This window comes from Homarus americanus, unplaced genomic scaffold (genome assembly GCF_018991925.1).
Source record: "Homarus americanus isolate GMGI-L3 unplaced genomic scaffold, GMGI_Hamer_2.0 scaffold47177, whole genome shotgun sequence".
Classification (NCBI taxonomy): Eukaryota; Metazoa; Arthropoda; class Malacostraca; order Decapoda; family Nephropidae; genus Homarus; species Homarus americanus.
In genome coordinates this window covers 1059566-1076371 of record NW_024723484.1, presented here as the reverse complement: position 1 = coordinate 1076371, position 16806 = coordinate 1059566, and the positions used below count along the sequence as shown (strand labels likewise).

The window sequence follows — 16806 nt, the reverse complement described above, 5'->3', positions numbered from 1 at the left end:
GCATATCTTTCTTCATTTATACCATTATGAAGATTGTATTCGAGGTAAGAAGGAGAGTTTTGTTGAAGGCAATTACTCCGCTGGAAACAAGTGTGTCTCCCAGGATATAAATCTCGAACAAGAAATTATATTAATGCTGTAATCTTTCTCAGTTTTGAAATGTGTGTGTTGGGGATGAAAGTGTGGGGGTGTAGGTGTGTTTGTGTGGGGTGTAGGTCTGGTGTGAAGGGTGTAGATGTGTGTGTGGGGTGTGTTGGTTGGTGTGGGGGTGTAGATGTTTGTGGGGGGGGGTGTAGGTGTAATAATAATAATAATAATAATAAACGGTTTATTAATAGACTTGCAGCCGGTGGCTGAAAATATACACTTACATTAGATTTAGACATAATGATATAATATGCATTGAATACATTTACAGGGCTGTGCAGTACATAAATCAGGAGTTGTGTATGTGTGTGTGTTTAGGAATGGAGCTATGTGTGTGTGTGGGGGGGGGGTGTAGGTGGAGTCATCACGGTGTAAACGAAATAATTCCTCTTGCCGTTGTTTTGACATCCCACCCCTAACCGCGCGTGATTACCTGTATTGAAAAAAAAAATCACCTTGGGCTGAGGCGATGTATGCAACAGTTGACTGCACGACTTGACGCTCATCAGACTAAACGGTTCCACCTTCCGTCAATTTGTAGTTAGTTGTGTTGAATATTTGCATCATTACAATACGGCTTTGGTTATCGACTTGATAGAGATCTTTTATTTGCTGAAGAGAGTTTATCGGAAATATGCTTTTTTGGTTTAATAATATACGCAAGAGGCGATTTGGTCTCTCTCTCTCTCTCTCTCTCTCTTTCTCTCTCTCAAAAATGTTATCACAATTCTATATCTAACATATGAAACCAATTGTAATTGTAATTATGATCTGAAGTGGCTAGTGGCACTCGAACATGAGCTCGAGTTGTTCCTTCTCTCCCCCTCGGCATCTTTCTCCCGGGTAATTGGCGATCTGTGACCCTCACTGAACGTTTTTGTCTTTTTTCTTGTTGTTTTTCATATAATCTTTTACTGACTATTTCGGTCACCTTTGCCATATATCTTGTAATAATTAATACTGTAAATCTTTCACTATTATTATTATTATTATTATTGCTGTTGTTGTTGTTGTTGTTGTTGTTGTTGTTGTTGTTGCTGTTGTTATTATTTTAGTTATTAATATTATTATAATTATTATTATTATTATTATTTTATTATTATTATTATTATTATTATCATTATTATTTATAATTATTATCATTTATTATTATTATTATTATTAATATTATTATTATTATTATAATTAATATTAATATTATTATTATTATTATTATTGTTATTATTATTATTATTATTATTATTTTTATTATTATTATTATTATTAGTAGTAGTAGTAGTATTATTATTAATATTATTATTATCATTATTATTATTTATTATTATTATTATTATTATTATTAGTAGTAGTAGTAGTAGTAGTAGTATATATTATTATTATTATTTATTATTATTATTATTATTATTATTATTATTTATTAATATTATTATTAGTAGTAGTAGTAGTAGTATATATTATTATTGTTATTTTAATTATTATTATTATTATTATTATTATTATTATTATTATTATTATTATTATTATTATTATTATTATTATCTTATAGATATAATACAAAAACAATATTTTATCTTTCTATAATATCCTTTATACAGAATATCAACACTAGATTATCCTTTTTAATATGAAGCCCCTTCCCCAAAAAAAAATAAATCAATATAAAAAAAAGGTAAATCCCTTTTGATCCCAACCAGAAAACAGAGGACTTAGTCCCTTTACAGAGGTTCATCTCCCAGGTATTCTTGGAGTGGGTGTTTCTCCTCCTCCTGCCAGTATTAATTGTTTTCCTGGAACTCCTCATTACTCAGCAATGCAGATTCACCTTATGGTCCTGATTCTCTGGGAAACACCAAATGCCAGAGCCCCCCCACGCACATGCTACCTGCCTGTACGACTACACACATTCTTTGTCCTCGACAGGTATAAACATTGTATATGTTCTTTGCTCGGGCGCTGTGTACAAAACACTCATACAGATATTCACACACACACACACACCGAAGTGGTGAGCAATTCATCACCCGAGAATGGTGGTGATGGTGTGCGATGTTTGTGTTACTGTCTTCACCCTTATCTTAGGAGAGTCTCCCTAAGCCTCCAAACTAAATAGCCAGAGAGAGAGAGGAGGGGGGTCACATACAGTATATATATCATTTGAATGTAAGAGAAAATTATACTCTCATTATACAAACCTAAATTGCCCATTTCCCTCCTTTTAGTGATCAAAGTGAACGTCTATTACTTAATTACCTCTTTCAAGACAATGGATACAGAGTTCTTAAGCATGTTAATACATTTCATTCTCCTTATATTACATAGACAACATCTTTTTCTATGTAGATGTTTTGTAGTTTATCATTTTAATCCTCAACATTGTATTTCAGTAGATCACTGTTCTTATGCGCACAGTAGCTAAAACAACTATCTGTGCATACTTTGTGGGAAACAATATGACACCATGGACGATAAATATTGGTATATGAGGGCTGTCACTAGTCACACGTAAAATTTCGGAGCATGTCGACCCCCACCTGCACAAATAGTTGTTTTAGATACTGGGTACAAAATCCAACTTACTTTAATGCGTAAGATCTGTGTAGTATCCATATATACACTTCTTGCTAATCACGTATAATTCAACGTGCTGTGAGTGTAGGTGTGACATATAATCTTGTTTAGTTTTCCAGTTTCAACCATTTCAACATATAATCTCTATAATGTTATCTGTGAGGAGAGGTAAATGAAATAACATTACTGAAGCATAATCATAGTTTAATTAATGACAAGAAAAACGTATGTAGTATACAAAATGTCTCAGAATTCTATACCCTTTAAAATGGATGTAAAGGCAATTCCTCCGATGTTTTGATTTTAGTCTTATAAAGGTGCAGACGAGATATCCCGATTGAAGCAAGCTTTAAAACCTAAGACAATGTGCAAGTCAATTATGCATACGTAAGATGCACGTCTTAATAATATCTGTACATAATGATAAACGTCTTGGCTCGTCACACACCGTCTGGACTAGTCTGTATTGCAACTGTAGCAAAACACAGTGTGGCCAAGAAAATGGCTTAATCATTCGTGATAATATAGTATTGTGCTTTGTCTACCGCTTGTTCATGAGCAAAGAGGAACTGGGATGTGATTTATTTTTATTTTTTTACAATATCATGCACAAGAGAAACAAATGACTTATAACAGTAACTATATACTATTCAAATGAATGTAAGAACGTCACAGTATATAATAATAATCAAAGCTTCATTATGAAAAGCTGATATAAGTGAATAACCACAAAGTTCCAAGACCCACAACCATTGTTCCAATGTCCAAAACTTATCACGCTATAAATGTTCTTGTAGCTAATGCCCAACAAAAGAACAAGCTGCTGGCATTTTCTCGTTATCAAATTATGTTATCATAGATTCCCTCTTGTTCACTGTTAAAGCTATGTTGACTAGGCCTGTTGTAGATGTGGCTGAGAGTGAAGACCCCGGAGTCGCTGGGGGGAAGGTGCCGCCCGAGACTTCTGCTGTTCTGGGAGGGGGTTGCCTTCCCTCCTGGCTCCTTCATAGAACCTGCGTAGGGATTCTGGTCCAGAAACTCACAGGAGTAATATCCAGAATCTTTGGATGACTTGTGGGCTGTGCCGTTGCTGCCAAGCTTGGGTCTGGCGTGAGGCTCAGCGTATATGTGAGAGTTGTGGCGGCGTGGTGTGGTGGTAGCGCCGGGAGGTGGGGTGGGTGGCAGGTAATGTGAAATACGCTGACCACCGTTTCTGCTGCTGCTACTGCTGCTGCTGCGGCTGCTGCTGGCGGCTCCCCCTACACCGTTCTCGAGTGGAAGGACCCCAAAGTGTCCTTCTTGGTTGGCCCTTGTTGGGGACTTGAGCGAGGAGAAATAGTCTTCTATTTCTTTTCTTCCATGATGGGGCTGTCTCATGGTTCTGCTTTTGTTACTTTCCTCCGCTGACATGGAGGACTTGAGCGCCTTGGTTCTTTCAATTAACTCGTCGTGGAGACCAGAAGGCGGTGGTTGATCTCCACCGAGCTCCTGTCAAATGACTGTCACGGGAATGTGCTGGATGCCACGAAGAGAATGAAATGTGTATTCTTCGTCCTCAACCTGCTTCTGGTATTCCGGGTCTTTCCAGGTCGCCACGATCTTCTCCGGCCAGTTGTCGTGGACCATCGCCTTCATCTTGCGGCAGTTCTTATAATAAAGAACACCAAAAGCCACTAGAAGGAGGATGAGAGCCATCGACGCGGCAGCACAAGAGGCCACCACCACTACGTTATTGTAACACTCAAGATCATACTCGGATAGTTCTGAGAGGCTTCTGCCCCTCAGCACGTCTGGCCCGGCGCACGATATCTCCTCGATTTTTAGCGAGAGGCTATTGTTCAAGCTCGCTTCTTGCAGCCACTTTATGGAACAATTGCACTCAAGTCTATTGTCCCGAAGATCAAGTGACTGGAGGCTGGTGGAACTAACAAGAGAGCGATCAAAACCTCTTAAGCCATTACCCCTGAGAACCAAATGTCGAAGGCCAGTAAGAGGCTTAAAGACGTCACGTTGGAGAGAGGATAATTGGGGGTTGAAACTGAGTACAAGGGAATTAAGTTTACTGAGACTAGCGAAAGCTCCACTGTCGATTAAGGAAAGGTTCTCACATCGTGATATGTGCAGACTCTTAAGATTAACCAATTGGGAAAAAGGGTCGAAAGGTAATGACGTCAGAGGATTGATCCCCAAATCCAGCTCCTCAAGACCCTTGATGGCAGGTAAGATGTGGCTGGGCACTTCAGTGAACGCATTGTCTTTTAGGCCTAGAAGTCTTAGGGACTCCAGCCCACTAAAAGCCTTCTCGTGGATGTGACGCACTTTGTTATTGCTTAGTTTCAAGTTAATTAGACCCTTTAGACTTTTGAAAGCAAAGTCCTGAATGACCGTAATTTGGTTTGAGCACAGATCTAGGTCTTGAAGCTCTTTAAGGGGTTCAAATACAACACTGGAAATATCCTTAAGCTCATTCTTACACAAATTAAGTAATTTCAACCCTCGGAGTTTCATGAAGGTATTGGCAGTAAGATTCTTTATTCGGTTATTCGACAAGTCAAGAGTTTTCAGTTTGCTAAGAGAACTGAAAGCGTTATTTTCCAGAGTTTCTATGTAATTATCACTCAAATCCAGAGTAGTGAGCTTCGAAAGTCCAAGAAATGCTCTGCTCTGAATCTTTGAAACCTTGTTATTATTTATCACAAGTGTCTTGAGAGATCTTTGCGAGGCAAAGTTTTGTGAACCAAGCGATACTACCTCATTATGCGACAGATCCAAAAACCGAAGCTCATTGTAAAATATAAGTCCTTCCAAAATTGTCTTGATCCTGTTGTGGCTCAGGTGTAGTTCCAGGGTTCCAGGATGAAGCAGTATTGGGATCACGTCTAGGTCTGCTTTGTCACAGTGAACCAGCAACCCCACGTCGTCACATGAACATCCTCGGGGACAGAAGGCACCGACGGGACTCAAAAGCGTCACCATGAGTACCAGTGCCACAGAGTGCAATCCATGGACCACTGAAGACCAGGCAGGCGGTGACACCCAGGCCCGGGAACTCCCACTGTTTGCCTGACCCGGGAGGACTGGTTGAGTCTCCGCCGGCACTGTTTTGTATCCCCGGGGTTCAGTGAACCACAGCCGGTGTTTTCTTCTGCTTCTGTAGGTATCAGGAGAAGTCAGCAGAGCAGGTGAGTCCTCTTCAGTTTGGCAGTTTTGCCCACAACTCTTCTCTGATTTTATTCCGTCCGTTCTCCTGTTGTCGTTGTTGGTAATGTAGCTTTTGTTGGTAACCTTGGAGCGCGTCCAGGGAAGTGCGAAAGAAGAGTTGGTTTCGCTGGGTTTTACAACTTGCCTGGCCATCTTTGGACTATTTGATGAATCACGAGACGAGAACATTGCCGAAAGCCCAAACTTAGCGAAAAGTTTTCTTCTGCCTTGAGCATGATCTGTGAGAGGCTTTCGGTGTAAGTTTCTTGGGCTGTGTGAAGGAGTGGACGGGAAAGTGCTTTCACATTTTCCTCTGCCCAGAAGGTCGTCCCATTCTGAGTCATCACTTAAAGTGGGATGATGGTTGTTGTACAGAAGAAGAGGTGTCGTGTCTCGTTCCATCTTCGCCAGCTGCCCCCAAGCACCCGCTACCTTACACCTCCTCTCAGGGTATCGCGCCGTCAGGAGGAGCGTCCAGAGGCGTCGTAACCAGAGGCATCTCCACTCTGCCCCTGACTCGGAGTCCCGGAGTCGACGGCAGTGACACTCTCCTGTAAAGATGAAAAAAGAAACAAATTAATATATAATGCATCGTGCACTGTTGTACTGAAAGCGTAGAGTTGGATTCTAATATTCCAATAGTCAATTGTCATAGTATAGGATACACTGTATATTGTACAGTGTCAGGGGTACATCGAAACACATATAATCGTCTAAACCAGTATTAAGATATCATTGAGTGACAAATAGAACTGTTATAAAAATAAAAATATATAAAGACGATAATGATAAAAAATAACGCAGTCATGTTATACATATAAATCAGTGATAAAAAAGCTCCAGGTGTTTCTCCATTAACTAATTATTGCCCGATATTACGCGAGTAAAAATCTTTCTTCGTCATGATCATCTTGATGACTGATATCCCCGGTTTTTGTATTCATCATCACCAGCCCACTGTCACCATCACAAAATATTCACCAACTTCCGTCTATCGACTTGGATGTTTTCCCTCTAAACACCCGTCGGATTATAACTTTTCCAATTTCTAGGCTGGCGTAGTAACTGCTAAATTGAATTTCCACTGTGTGCCAAAGTTGTCCGTGGAATACTGTGCGGCGTGTGAATGTCATTTGGGACAAGATGTGGTGCACTTCTTTCCCTGTAAGAGCTCCCTACTGATCACAAGACGAGATAGTTCCAGTTCTCGCCTTCTTGTTTTATTTATCAAGTAACATAAAGAAAAAAAAAGTCAAGAAACATATTTATATAAGCTATTTCGTATTGTAGAAGTATTGTTGATAAAAAAAATGATGAATAACACTATATGCAATGGTTCTTTTCTGCATGTATAATGACGTTTAATAGTCATAGATAAACGTATTTTATTCATGTAAACGCTCATTATTCATTATCATCATTACCGTGGTCGTGTTAAAAAATTATTATTGTTATATATTTTCATAATAAAACAGTGAATCATTATATTTGTTCGTAATAAAACAGTGAATCATTATATGTGTTCGTAATAAAACAGTGAATCATTATGTGTTCGTAATAAAACAGCGAATCATTATATGTGTTCGTAATAAAACTGAATCATTATATGTGTTCGTAATAAAACAGTGAATCATTATATGTGTTCGTAATAGTGAATCATTATATGTGTTCGCAATAAAACAGTGAATCATTATATGTGTTCGTAATAAAACAGTGAATCATTATATGTGTTCGTAATAAAACAGTGAATCACTATATGTGTTCGTAATAAAACAGCGAATCATTATATGTGTTCGTAATAAAACTGAATCATTATATGTGTTCGTAATAAAACAGTGAATCACTATATGTGTTCGTAATAAAACAGTGAATCATTGTATGTGTTCGTATTATAACAGAAAATCAGTGTTGTAGTCTCCAAGTACAAAAATAAAGAGACAAATTTGAACATGACAAATGACTCCATCTCTACGTGGTGACAACACGACACAACACATTGGAATGGGATGGCAACGGAATTTGAGAAGGCCATTCTCTCCCTCTCTCCCTTTCCCTCTTCCCTCCCCCCCTCCCCCTCCCACTTCCTCTCCCTCCTCCCCACCACCACAAAGATTAAGGGTGTTTCACTCATTGACATGCGCCGCCCCCCAAGACGTCCTAGCTCCTCGGTGGTGAAGTTTGACGTCCAATTTGAATAACAACGTCAAAAGGATTTTCTTTTGCATAATTTCCGGTAATCTCGACATATGTCTTTTGTGTGCGTGTCAACATGGGAATGTGTTTTTTTTATGTTTGATTGTTACGTGTGTCAACAGGACTTTCGACACCGTTGTATTGTAGTGTTAGTATGACTCATTTTTGTCTAATCTGGGTGATCTCTGCGTATGTATTTTCTTGTTTTATATAACGTGGTTTGTTTCGAAATGTGTTTGATGCTTATGTATCAATGATAGTTTTGGTAATATATATATTGTTCTCTTCTACACACACGTTCACTGTGGCTGTCAGTTGTACTACGTGTTTAATAAAATACGTTGCTGCTTACATATCATTTCTTAATATGATATGTGGCCTTTATTCGAAATATGTGTTATGCACGACATAAATTTGTGTGAGTATTGTCTTAAAGGTGTATACCAGGGCAGTGCACTCGAGGGAGGAACGGTATGCAAATCAACAAAGATAAATCCTTATGCCGTATGTATTGGGTAGACAAACACATACATTGCACACGTAATAGATGTTTTATGCATTCATACACCGTGGGAGTAAAATATATACATGTGTTTATATATAAATTCTTTTAAATGGAACAAACACACAAAACCCACACATCCATAAAAAAGAAATAGCCTAACTTTGTGACTAGACTAACTGATATGTAAAACGAAATATTAATTTTACATAAATGGAGTTCCGCTTCCACTAATCCTTCTCTAAAAATAACTCACTCTCTGTCTCTATATATATATATATATATATATATATATATATATATATATATATATATATATATATATATATATATATATATATATATATATATATATATATATATATATATATATATATATATATATATATATACATAATGTCTAAACAGGTTTATGTATACAAAAATAATAAAAAATATTCAAGTAGAAACACACATCTAAAGACATCCGGGCCAACTGGCAGCAAACATAAACAAAAGTTCATGTGCCGCGTCTATGCTACGTTGCCGCACTTTCTGGCTTTACGAGGCAACGCTGCAACAGCCGTAAAAGTGGTGTGTGGGCACGGCGGCCGCGGGTGGCCGGGGAGATTGTGGCTCAGGGTGAGTTAAGGCTGTGGGGCAGGCCGAGGGATGGATGAAGGAAGGCGGTGTTGGTGTTAGGTCCTACGAGGAAAGGGGAGATGCTTACTGACATGATAGGGGAGGCTAAAAGAGGACGAGCTGGAGGAGGATGAGACGTGTGTTTGTGGTGGTGTGTTTGCCAGTTTATGTCCCGCGGGGTGAGAAGAATGGCAGCAAAGAAAGTAGAGAGAGATATATAATCAAGGAAAGTGAGATGTAAAAAGACGGAGGGAAATAAAGAGAAAAATATACACAAAGAGAGAAAAAGAGATGAAAGAAGAAATATAATACAGAGAAATAGAGATATACGAGGGAAAGAGACGAAGAAGGATATAAACAGAGAGATAGCAAGAGAGAGAAAAATATGAAGACATAAAGAGATATATAACGAGAGAAAGAATTAAAAAGAAAGATAGACTTAAGGAAAAAGAGAGAAAATCAAAGAGAAAGATAATAAGGGTATATCAATCCCTACCGAAATAATATATTCTTACTGAGAACACAAAACTGACGATTAGAATTTGCAAAAAAAGTAATTCAAAACATGTAAGTATCCGCGTGGAACTGGCGGACTTATATTAGGTAAGACTATTCTCTCTCTCTCTCAGGGATGACAGATTAAGTTAGGAATAAAAGATTAGTCAGGTGTATAAACAGGGCTTTTTTTATACACACAAAAAATCATGCGTAAACACACACACACACACACACACACACACACACACACACACACAGATACCCACATATCCACAACAAAGACGTCCTCCAATCAATTTATCAGTGAGGGGAGGGAGGGAGGGAGGGTCGAGTCCATAGAAACTCTGCTAGAATACGACCACTCACTAGGCCAGGATTCCCACCAACTCAATGTCCCGGAAAAATTATCTAACGAGGCATGCCACGCTCCAAGCCGGCCCATGTCTGAAGCCACCTCTTGAAGGGCTTTTTTTTCATGGATTTCCGGAGAATTCTCTTCTTATTGGCTGTTATCGTGACCTAAGACTATCTAGCGACCAATCACAGTTAAGGAACGTGGGTGAGATACAGTACACGTCTTTATGGTAACCAGTCAGGAGTATGCTATAATTCTTGTGGGTAATCCAATCATATCGCAGAGCACCATCTCTTGTCCCAACTAATCTTGACTTGTGGCAACTGTCGTGGCAACTAATCAAGATACAGAGTATGGTGGCAATTAATCGTGGTTGGACATCTGATCTGGCACCTAATCTAAGCTACCAATAGTGGCAAAGAACATCTGGCGTGGCAACCAATCATTACTTAGAATATCTCATGTGGCAACCAATCGTAGCTAAGAACCCCTTCCGTGGCAACCAAATCATAGTTAAGAGCTCTCCTTGCATCGCTGTAAACAATTATAACTAAAGAATACCTCTCATAGCAATTAATCACCCTGAACAGCACCACTCATGGCAACCAATCATGTTTAAGAGCACATTACGTGGTAAACATTCTATTAGTGGCGGCTCAGGCTATCAGCGCTCGTGGCTCCTTTATCTCTCTCCCAGACTGAGAATCATCAAGTCACACCTGAGTTACATCGTATTCAAGTACTCAAGACAAACCTTTATTAGAGCCAGGTGAACAATATACTTAGACAGAAAAAATCAAATAATCAAACGAACAAACAAACTATATAGCAGTTCCAATTATACCAGTAAGTTATATGACGATCCTATTAATATATAAGGTGTTGTTTGTATTAGGTTTTTATGGTGTACTAATTTACCTCAGGTGTGATGGCGTTACCTGTCCTGTGATTAACTATGAAGGCACTTAAAGGTTGGATTGAAAATAATTCCTCGTGATAACTTGACAGACTTTTTTTCCATATCCTTGTGGATTCGTTAATGTAATTGTCAAACTCCTTTTCCCTACCTTAAAACGTCTATAGAGGAAGTACAAGGCAGTTCTACCCTAATATCCCCGTTTTGAAATAAAAAAAAATCCACCCAAAAACCTCAATGAGATAAGAACAAATCCTCTTGTCCAACTTCAAAGGTCCATAATGTGTATACAGAACCCGCTATTCAAGGCTGTAATCCTCGTTCCTCCCTTCTCAACTTTGGTTAGGTTGGGAATCTACCAAAACTAAGACCCAATTTAACCTACAACTAATATGTGTTATTAATCATTAAGAAGTGATACCAATTGCTTATGAAGTTTGACATTACCTTTCTTATCACCTGTGTTTATCATTTTATTGTTCACTGTTCACTGCACACGGCGGGAGAACTAACGGATGAATAGATAAGATCTTCATTCACTATTCAGTCACCACTACGCGGCATTTCAATGGTTGATAAAAGAGTACAGTCAATACTCTATCACCGTCCAAAATAATCAACACTATTTACAACCAACGTATACTGACCACAGCAAAGACCTCCCCACCCCGCCCCGCCCCGTCCCGTCCCGTCCCGTCCCGCCCCGCCCCGCCCCGCCCCGCCCCGCCCCGCCCCCCGTTCTCCACCACCGCACTGTTTACACCTCCGTATCACCGTCCTATCCAGGTATTAATCCCCTGCAGGCAAAAGTAGGAACAAACGCACGTGAATTTTCATCACCGGCAGCGTGTGTGTTTATTTTATGGAATTATGAGCATTAAGTAATGAGAGTTGATGAAACGTTGAGGCGCCTCTCCTGGACCGTGACGATACACTCTTTCAATATTCATATAATAGGTCTGATTTATTAACATATTATGCACAATTGTTTATGCAAAATAACACCGAAATTTATTCTATCGTCCGTACCACATTCATTTTATTGCCGGAGTGCGCCCGCCCGTGAGAGCAAAGTGGATATATTCGCTATGGATTTATGATAGCGAATTTTAATTAAATCAAGTACAGCTACGTTGTGTTTAGTGTTAAGGGTTGTATGGCGACTCAGTCCAGTTGAAATATATTGTTTTACATTTCGGTAATTCATGTTCAACTTTAAGAACGACAAATTCCACAACTCGGCCACTGTGTTATAAATCCTGTCATTATTTTCACCCAAACAATAGAGTATATGTAAAATTAATGTATACAATTCAGATAGTTCAGATTTGTATCTAACTACGTGATTTCGACACAAAAAAAGTTGCAATTGTGAATCTGGTTTAATTTTGTAACTGGGTAATGTTCGTTATTTTTGTTTTATTGCTAATTGCGCTTTTTTTTTAAATATCAGTCTAATCAATATTTTTTTCCACTATTAATACAGGCATTATTCAGAACCATTTGACATAAACGATATGATCTGTTTTACATCAAAATGAACTCGTGATATCTAAATAACTATACACGTCATATATATCATTCATATATCACAACTAACGTATAATCACAAAAGGTAAAATATTCATATATCCGTCAACACATATATCAGGGTTCGGTTTCATAAAGATTTAGAAAGATAATTTTACTTTCATGTTTGTGGTAATTAATGTATCTATATATGGTAGAGTCTTAGTTTGGTTTCGACGCCATGATGGAGTCTTTATTTTGGTTCCTCAGCTTAAGTGAATCAATATACGATCCTTTGAGAATTTGGTTCAGATCCACTGTGACTCCGGATTCATTTCATCAACAAAGGATCAACATGTGTGTGAAGTAGACCAACCACCCCGGGACTTTGAACGACAGTGAGAGACAATAATTACCCGAAGATCCATATTGGTGTGATCTAAATTAATTACTTGTGTTTCTATTTTCATAATCTGTTATAGTAAAGCTCTAATTTCCTCTATTGTTTAGTGTGCTTTATTCTAATCAAGGTATTAAAGTTGCATTACATCTATGGGGAGAATTGTTGATTTAAAATACCATCGTACTGAAATTGTAAATTTGATGATGTTTGTGAAGAAAAATCCGTCGTTCTTATAAAACTCTCCGTGAAAACAGGGCAAGGATGGCGCCCTGACAACACCTCGTCCGGCCACTTTCAAAACACACACACCATCTTTCCTTGTCTGTTTCATGCCTGGAAAATTGCCGGAACATCACAAAGCCTTTTCGAAGTGAATATGAAACCTTGTGAATTTAGAAAAAAAAAAATTCTACAGCATGTACAGTACACACATACAGTTCCCCTAGAGTTTACACAACCACTCAGTTTACACAAAATCTCAGTCTTCACAACCCTGCAGTCTAAACACTTCCAGAGACTACATACCTACACAGCTCCACACACACACACACACACACACACACACACACACACACACACTTTCCAGTACCCCTTTACTCACTCTTCCACACACAACACAAGCACACGCTACGAGTGTCCATTTCCGTAGTAATGGAACAATTTGCTGTACATTCACGCGCACTCCTGGGGACAGTGCTGTACTCAGGGTGATGTTTACACTCAATCATCATTCTACGAAGCACACACATTGGATTAGCGTACAGGATTTAACAGCACGAGGTTGGCTCAAATTAGTCAGTAATTAACGTGAAAAGTTCTGAGAGGGGCCATTATTTTGGTAGGTTAATTTGAGTTATGTAAAGTAAATTGGCAAAGCTTTCTGAATAAATTGGAAATTACTGTAATATTATACACGGTCTGCTTATCCGATATTCCCCCTCCTAAGTGATCACGATGTTCAGTAGGTGTTTTATCAGAGTATCTTTTATTATTATTTTTTGTTTTGGTGTGTGCTGTACTTCCCTCCCCCTGTGCATAAAGCCTCCACCAACAGGGAGCTGATCCGCGGCTGTGGGTTAGGGTTGGTGGTGGTGTGGTGGTAGTGTGGTAGTAGTGAGGGTTAGGGGTGGTGGTAGTGTGGTAGTAGTGAGGGTTAGGGGCGGTGGTAGTGTGGTAGTAGTGAGGGTTAGGGGTGGTGGTACTGTGGTGATGGTGGTAGTGTGGCTTTCAGTCCCTCTGCTTCAATGTCCACTCTCTCCCTCCCTTCCTCTTCTTCACCTCCCGCTACTCCCTTCCTTTACTCTCGTAGCTCTTCTCTATCCCTTTTTCCTCTTTCTCCTTCTCTCTCATTTTCCATTTTCTTCTTTGATAGTACCATTCTACTTCTTTCTCGGCGTTTCGTCTTCTCCTTTACTTCTGCTTCCTCGTTTCTCTCCTGTCCCTCTCCTTTGCATCTTCTTTTCATTCCTCTTCTTCCCCTTTTGCCTCCTCCTGCAAAAACTGATTTACTCTTGCTCCTTACTGTCTTCTTCTTCTTTTTTCTTCTTCTTCTTCCTTCGTCCCTCTCCTCCTCCTCAACCTCCCTCTCCCTACCCTAAACGCCATGTATCCCTCCCTCTCTCCTTCCCCTTTGTAACTCCCCCTTGCCTCCCCCAGCTTCTCTCCCCTTGCCCCTCTCCCAGCCACCTACCCCCAGTCCCTCACCCCTGCCTCCCTCCCCCAACAGGTCACGGGCGGGGGTTGTAAGTGGTGTTGCGTTAGACAGTATGTTTGGAGTATCAGTCCAGGTGTCACACAGTTACTCTGTCCATGTCAGGTTGATGGACGCGCACGTGTGTATAAAGATGGGGGGGGGAGGTTCCTGTTTGTGTGTATTAAAGAACAAGTTTGTAAATGCTCGCGTGTGTTTATGTGTGTATGTGCATGAGTGAGTGTGTGTGAGTGCTTTTTTCATGATTTTTTTATGTGTTTTTTTTCTGGTTATGAATGCGTTTGTGAGGGGGTTGTCCGGGACTGTGTATTTTTGGAAAGTCTTTGTATATGTGAGAGACAGTATAAAAGTACCACGAGTGTGTGTGTATGTTTGTAAGGGACTTTAACGTAGAGGAGTACGTGTAGTATTGTTATAAGCAGTAGTTACCGTAATCATTGATGCCCTTCATCTTCATTATCATTGTATCAAGTAAACATGTACATTTTTATCTTAGGCTCACGTATAAGAAAAGGTTACCTTCTCCCCGCACACTCACCATCCTCCCTACCTCACACTGAGTCCGTAGCTTGTACCCTCTCCTGCAAGAATATCCTATGATTCCTGCTTCCCTCCTTCCTACAACTATAACTGTATCCTATAATCCCCCCCTCCTCCCCCTCCTCTTGCAACTGTATACCATAGTTCCTGCCCTGTCCCCCCCCCCTTACCCTCCTTGCCCCTCCCACTCCGGTTCTCGTTCCCTCGTCTCTATGAAAGTTTTGATTTGATCCACCATCGATAGGCGGTTTTCGCTTTTATGTAAAAAAAAAAAGTTTAGGAGTATATATTTACTTTTTTATGTATTTTATTCAGTTGTGCCCGTGTTTCGTTCTATATACCTGACTGTCTTGTTATGTGCAGGATGTCTGTCTGTCTGTCTGGTTATTTCGTTTGTCAGTTTATTGGGCTCAATCTTCTCGCTCTCTCGACACACACACACACACAGATACACACACACACACACACACACGAGTGTAATCAACAGAGAAACTCAAAGTGTGAAGTCAACAGGCATACTACCAAACAGGGAGGTATTAACCGCCTGGGAAGATATTGGAAGCATAATGTGGTGTCTAATGATAGACCCTGCTGCCATATGGCATCACAAAACTTGTGACCAAGTCCCAGGTTGCTGATCTGATTTTCTGCCTCATTTATATATAATTGCAGGGTCTCAATTGTTTCTCTTACCATTGACAACACAACATTGTTTCTCAACCTTGATCTTTTTTTTTCTTTATGCTTCTTTATTATTATTATTATTATTATTATTATTATTATTATTATTATTATTATTATTATTATTATTATTATTATTATTATTATTATTATTATTATTATTATTACACTTTCGCCCTCCAGGCCCCGATGTGGGTCATTGACCTGTGCCCGGGTGGGCTAATCCCCGTAAAAAAAAAAAAGTGTTAACAAAGTTAATGAAAGATATAAAATAAAACAAAATTAAATAAATAAATAAATAGATAATCATAATAAATGAAATAAAACATAACAATCGTTTAGGACAGGCTAACTACCTACCAAACTACCTCGTTTAGCGACCACAAACTACCACAAACTACCACCACCAGCACCGTCACCACCTCTTCTTGACTCCTCATATACTACTCCCGCCAGTCGACGTGGAGGCACCGAGCTGTGTATTATTGACTCCTGCTTCACGACAACAGGAAACCCGACACTCTTCAGAAAGAAACAATCAGTAGAACTCACGCTTGGCTTCAGTGGTAGGTCCGACTTTACACTTACTTACTTACTTACTTATTAACTTGTTTATTGTTAGTGTTAGTGTTTCAGTTGTCGCTATATCAGTGTTGTTGTTTTGTTTGTTTTTAGGATGTTGTACTGATGGTTATTGTGGTACCCGGAAAGGTCGTTAACGAAGTAAAAGAAGAAGAAGAAGCGTCAACGTGTTTCTCTTCGTCCCGCTTTACAAGTAAGTTCTTCAACCCTGATATAATTTACTGTATATTGTCAACACATATACAGTACACAGCGATGAGAGGTGTATTAGGCAGTAAAGTCCCTCCCCCTTCTTCCCCCTCCCCTCCCTCCTTCTTCCCCCAAAGTAAAACTGTAGTCAAGCGTCTTTCCACTATTTCCTTTTATTTCTCATCAGTAA

At 39.3% G+C, this 16806-nt stretch overlaps 1 protein-coding gene across 2 annotated transcripts in view; it reads right to left on the bottom strand.

Annotated features, from left to right (window-relative positions):
* Positions 1–2902: 2902 nt before the first annotated feature.
* The window catches only part of LOC121863482 (insulin-like growth factor-binding protein complex acid labile subunit), an 88477-nt gene continuing 74573 nt past the window's right edge, over positions 2903–16806 (bottom strand). For both annotated transcript variants that reach the window (XM_042362156.1, XM_042362155.1), the window contains one exon: positions 2903–6467. In XM_042362156.1, the coding sequence (XP_042218090.1) occupies positions 4207–6318 (2112 nt within the window). In that variant the 5' untranslated portion in view covers positions 6319–6467 and the 3' untranslated portion in view covers positions 2903–4206. The remainder of the gene's footprint in view (positions 6468–16806) is intronic.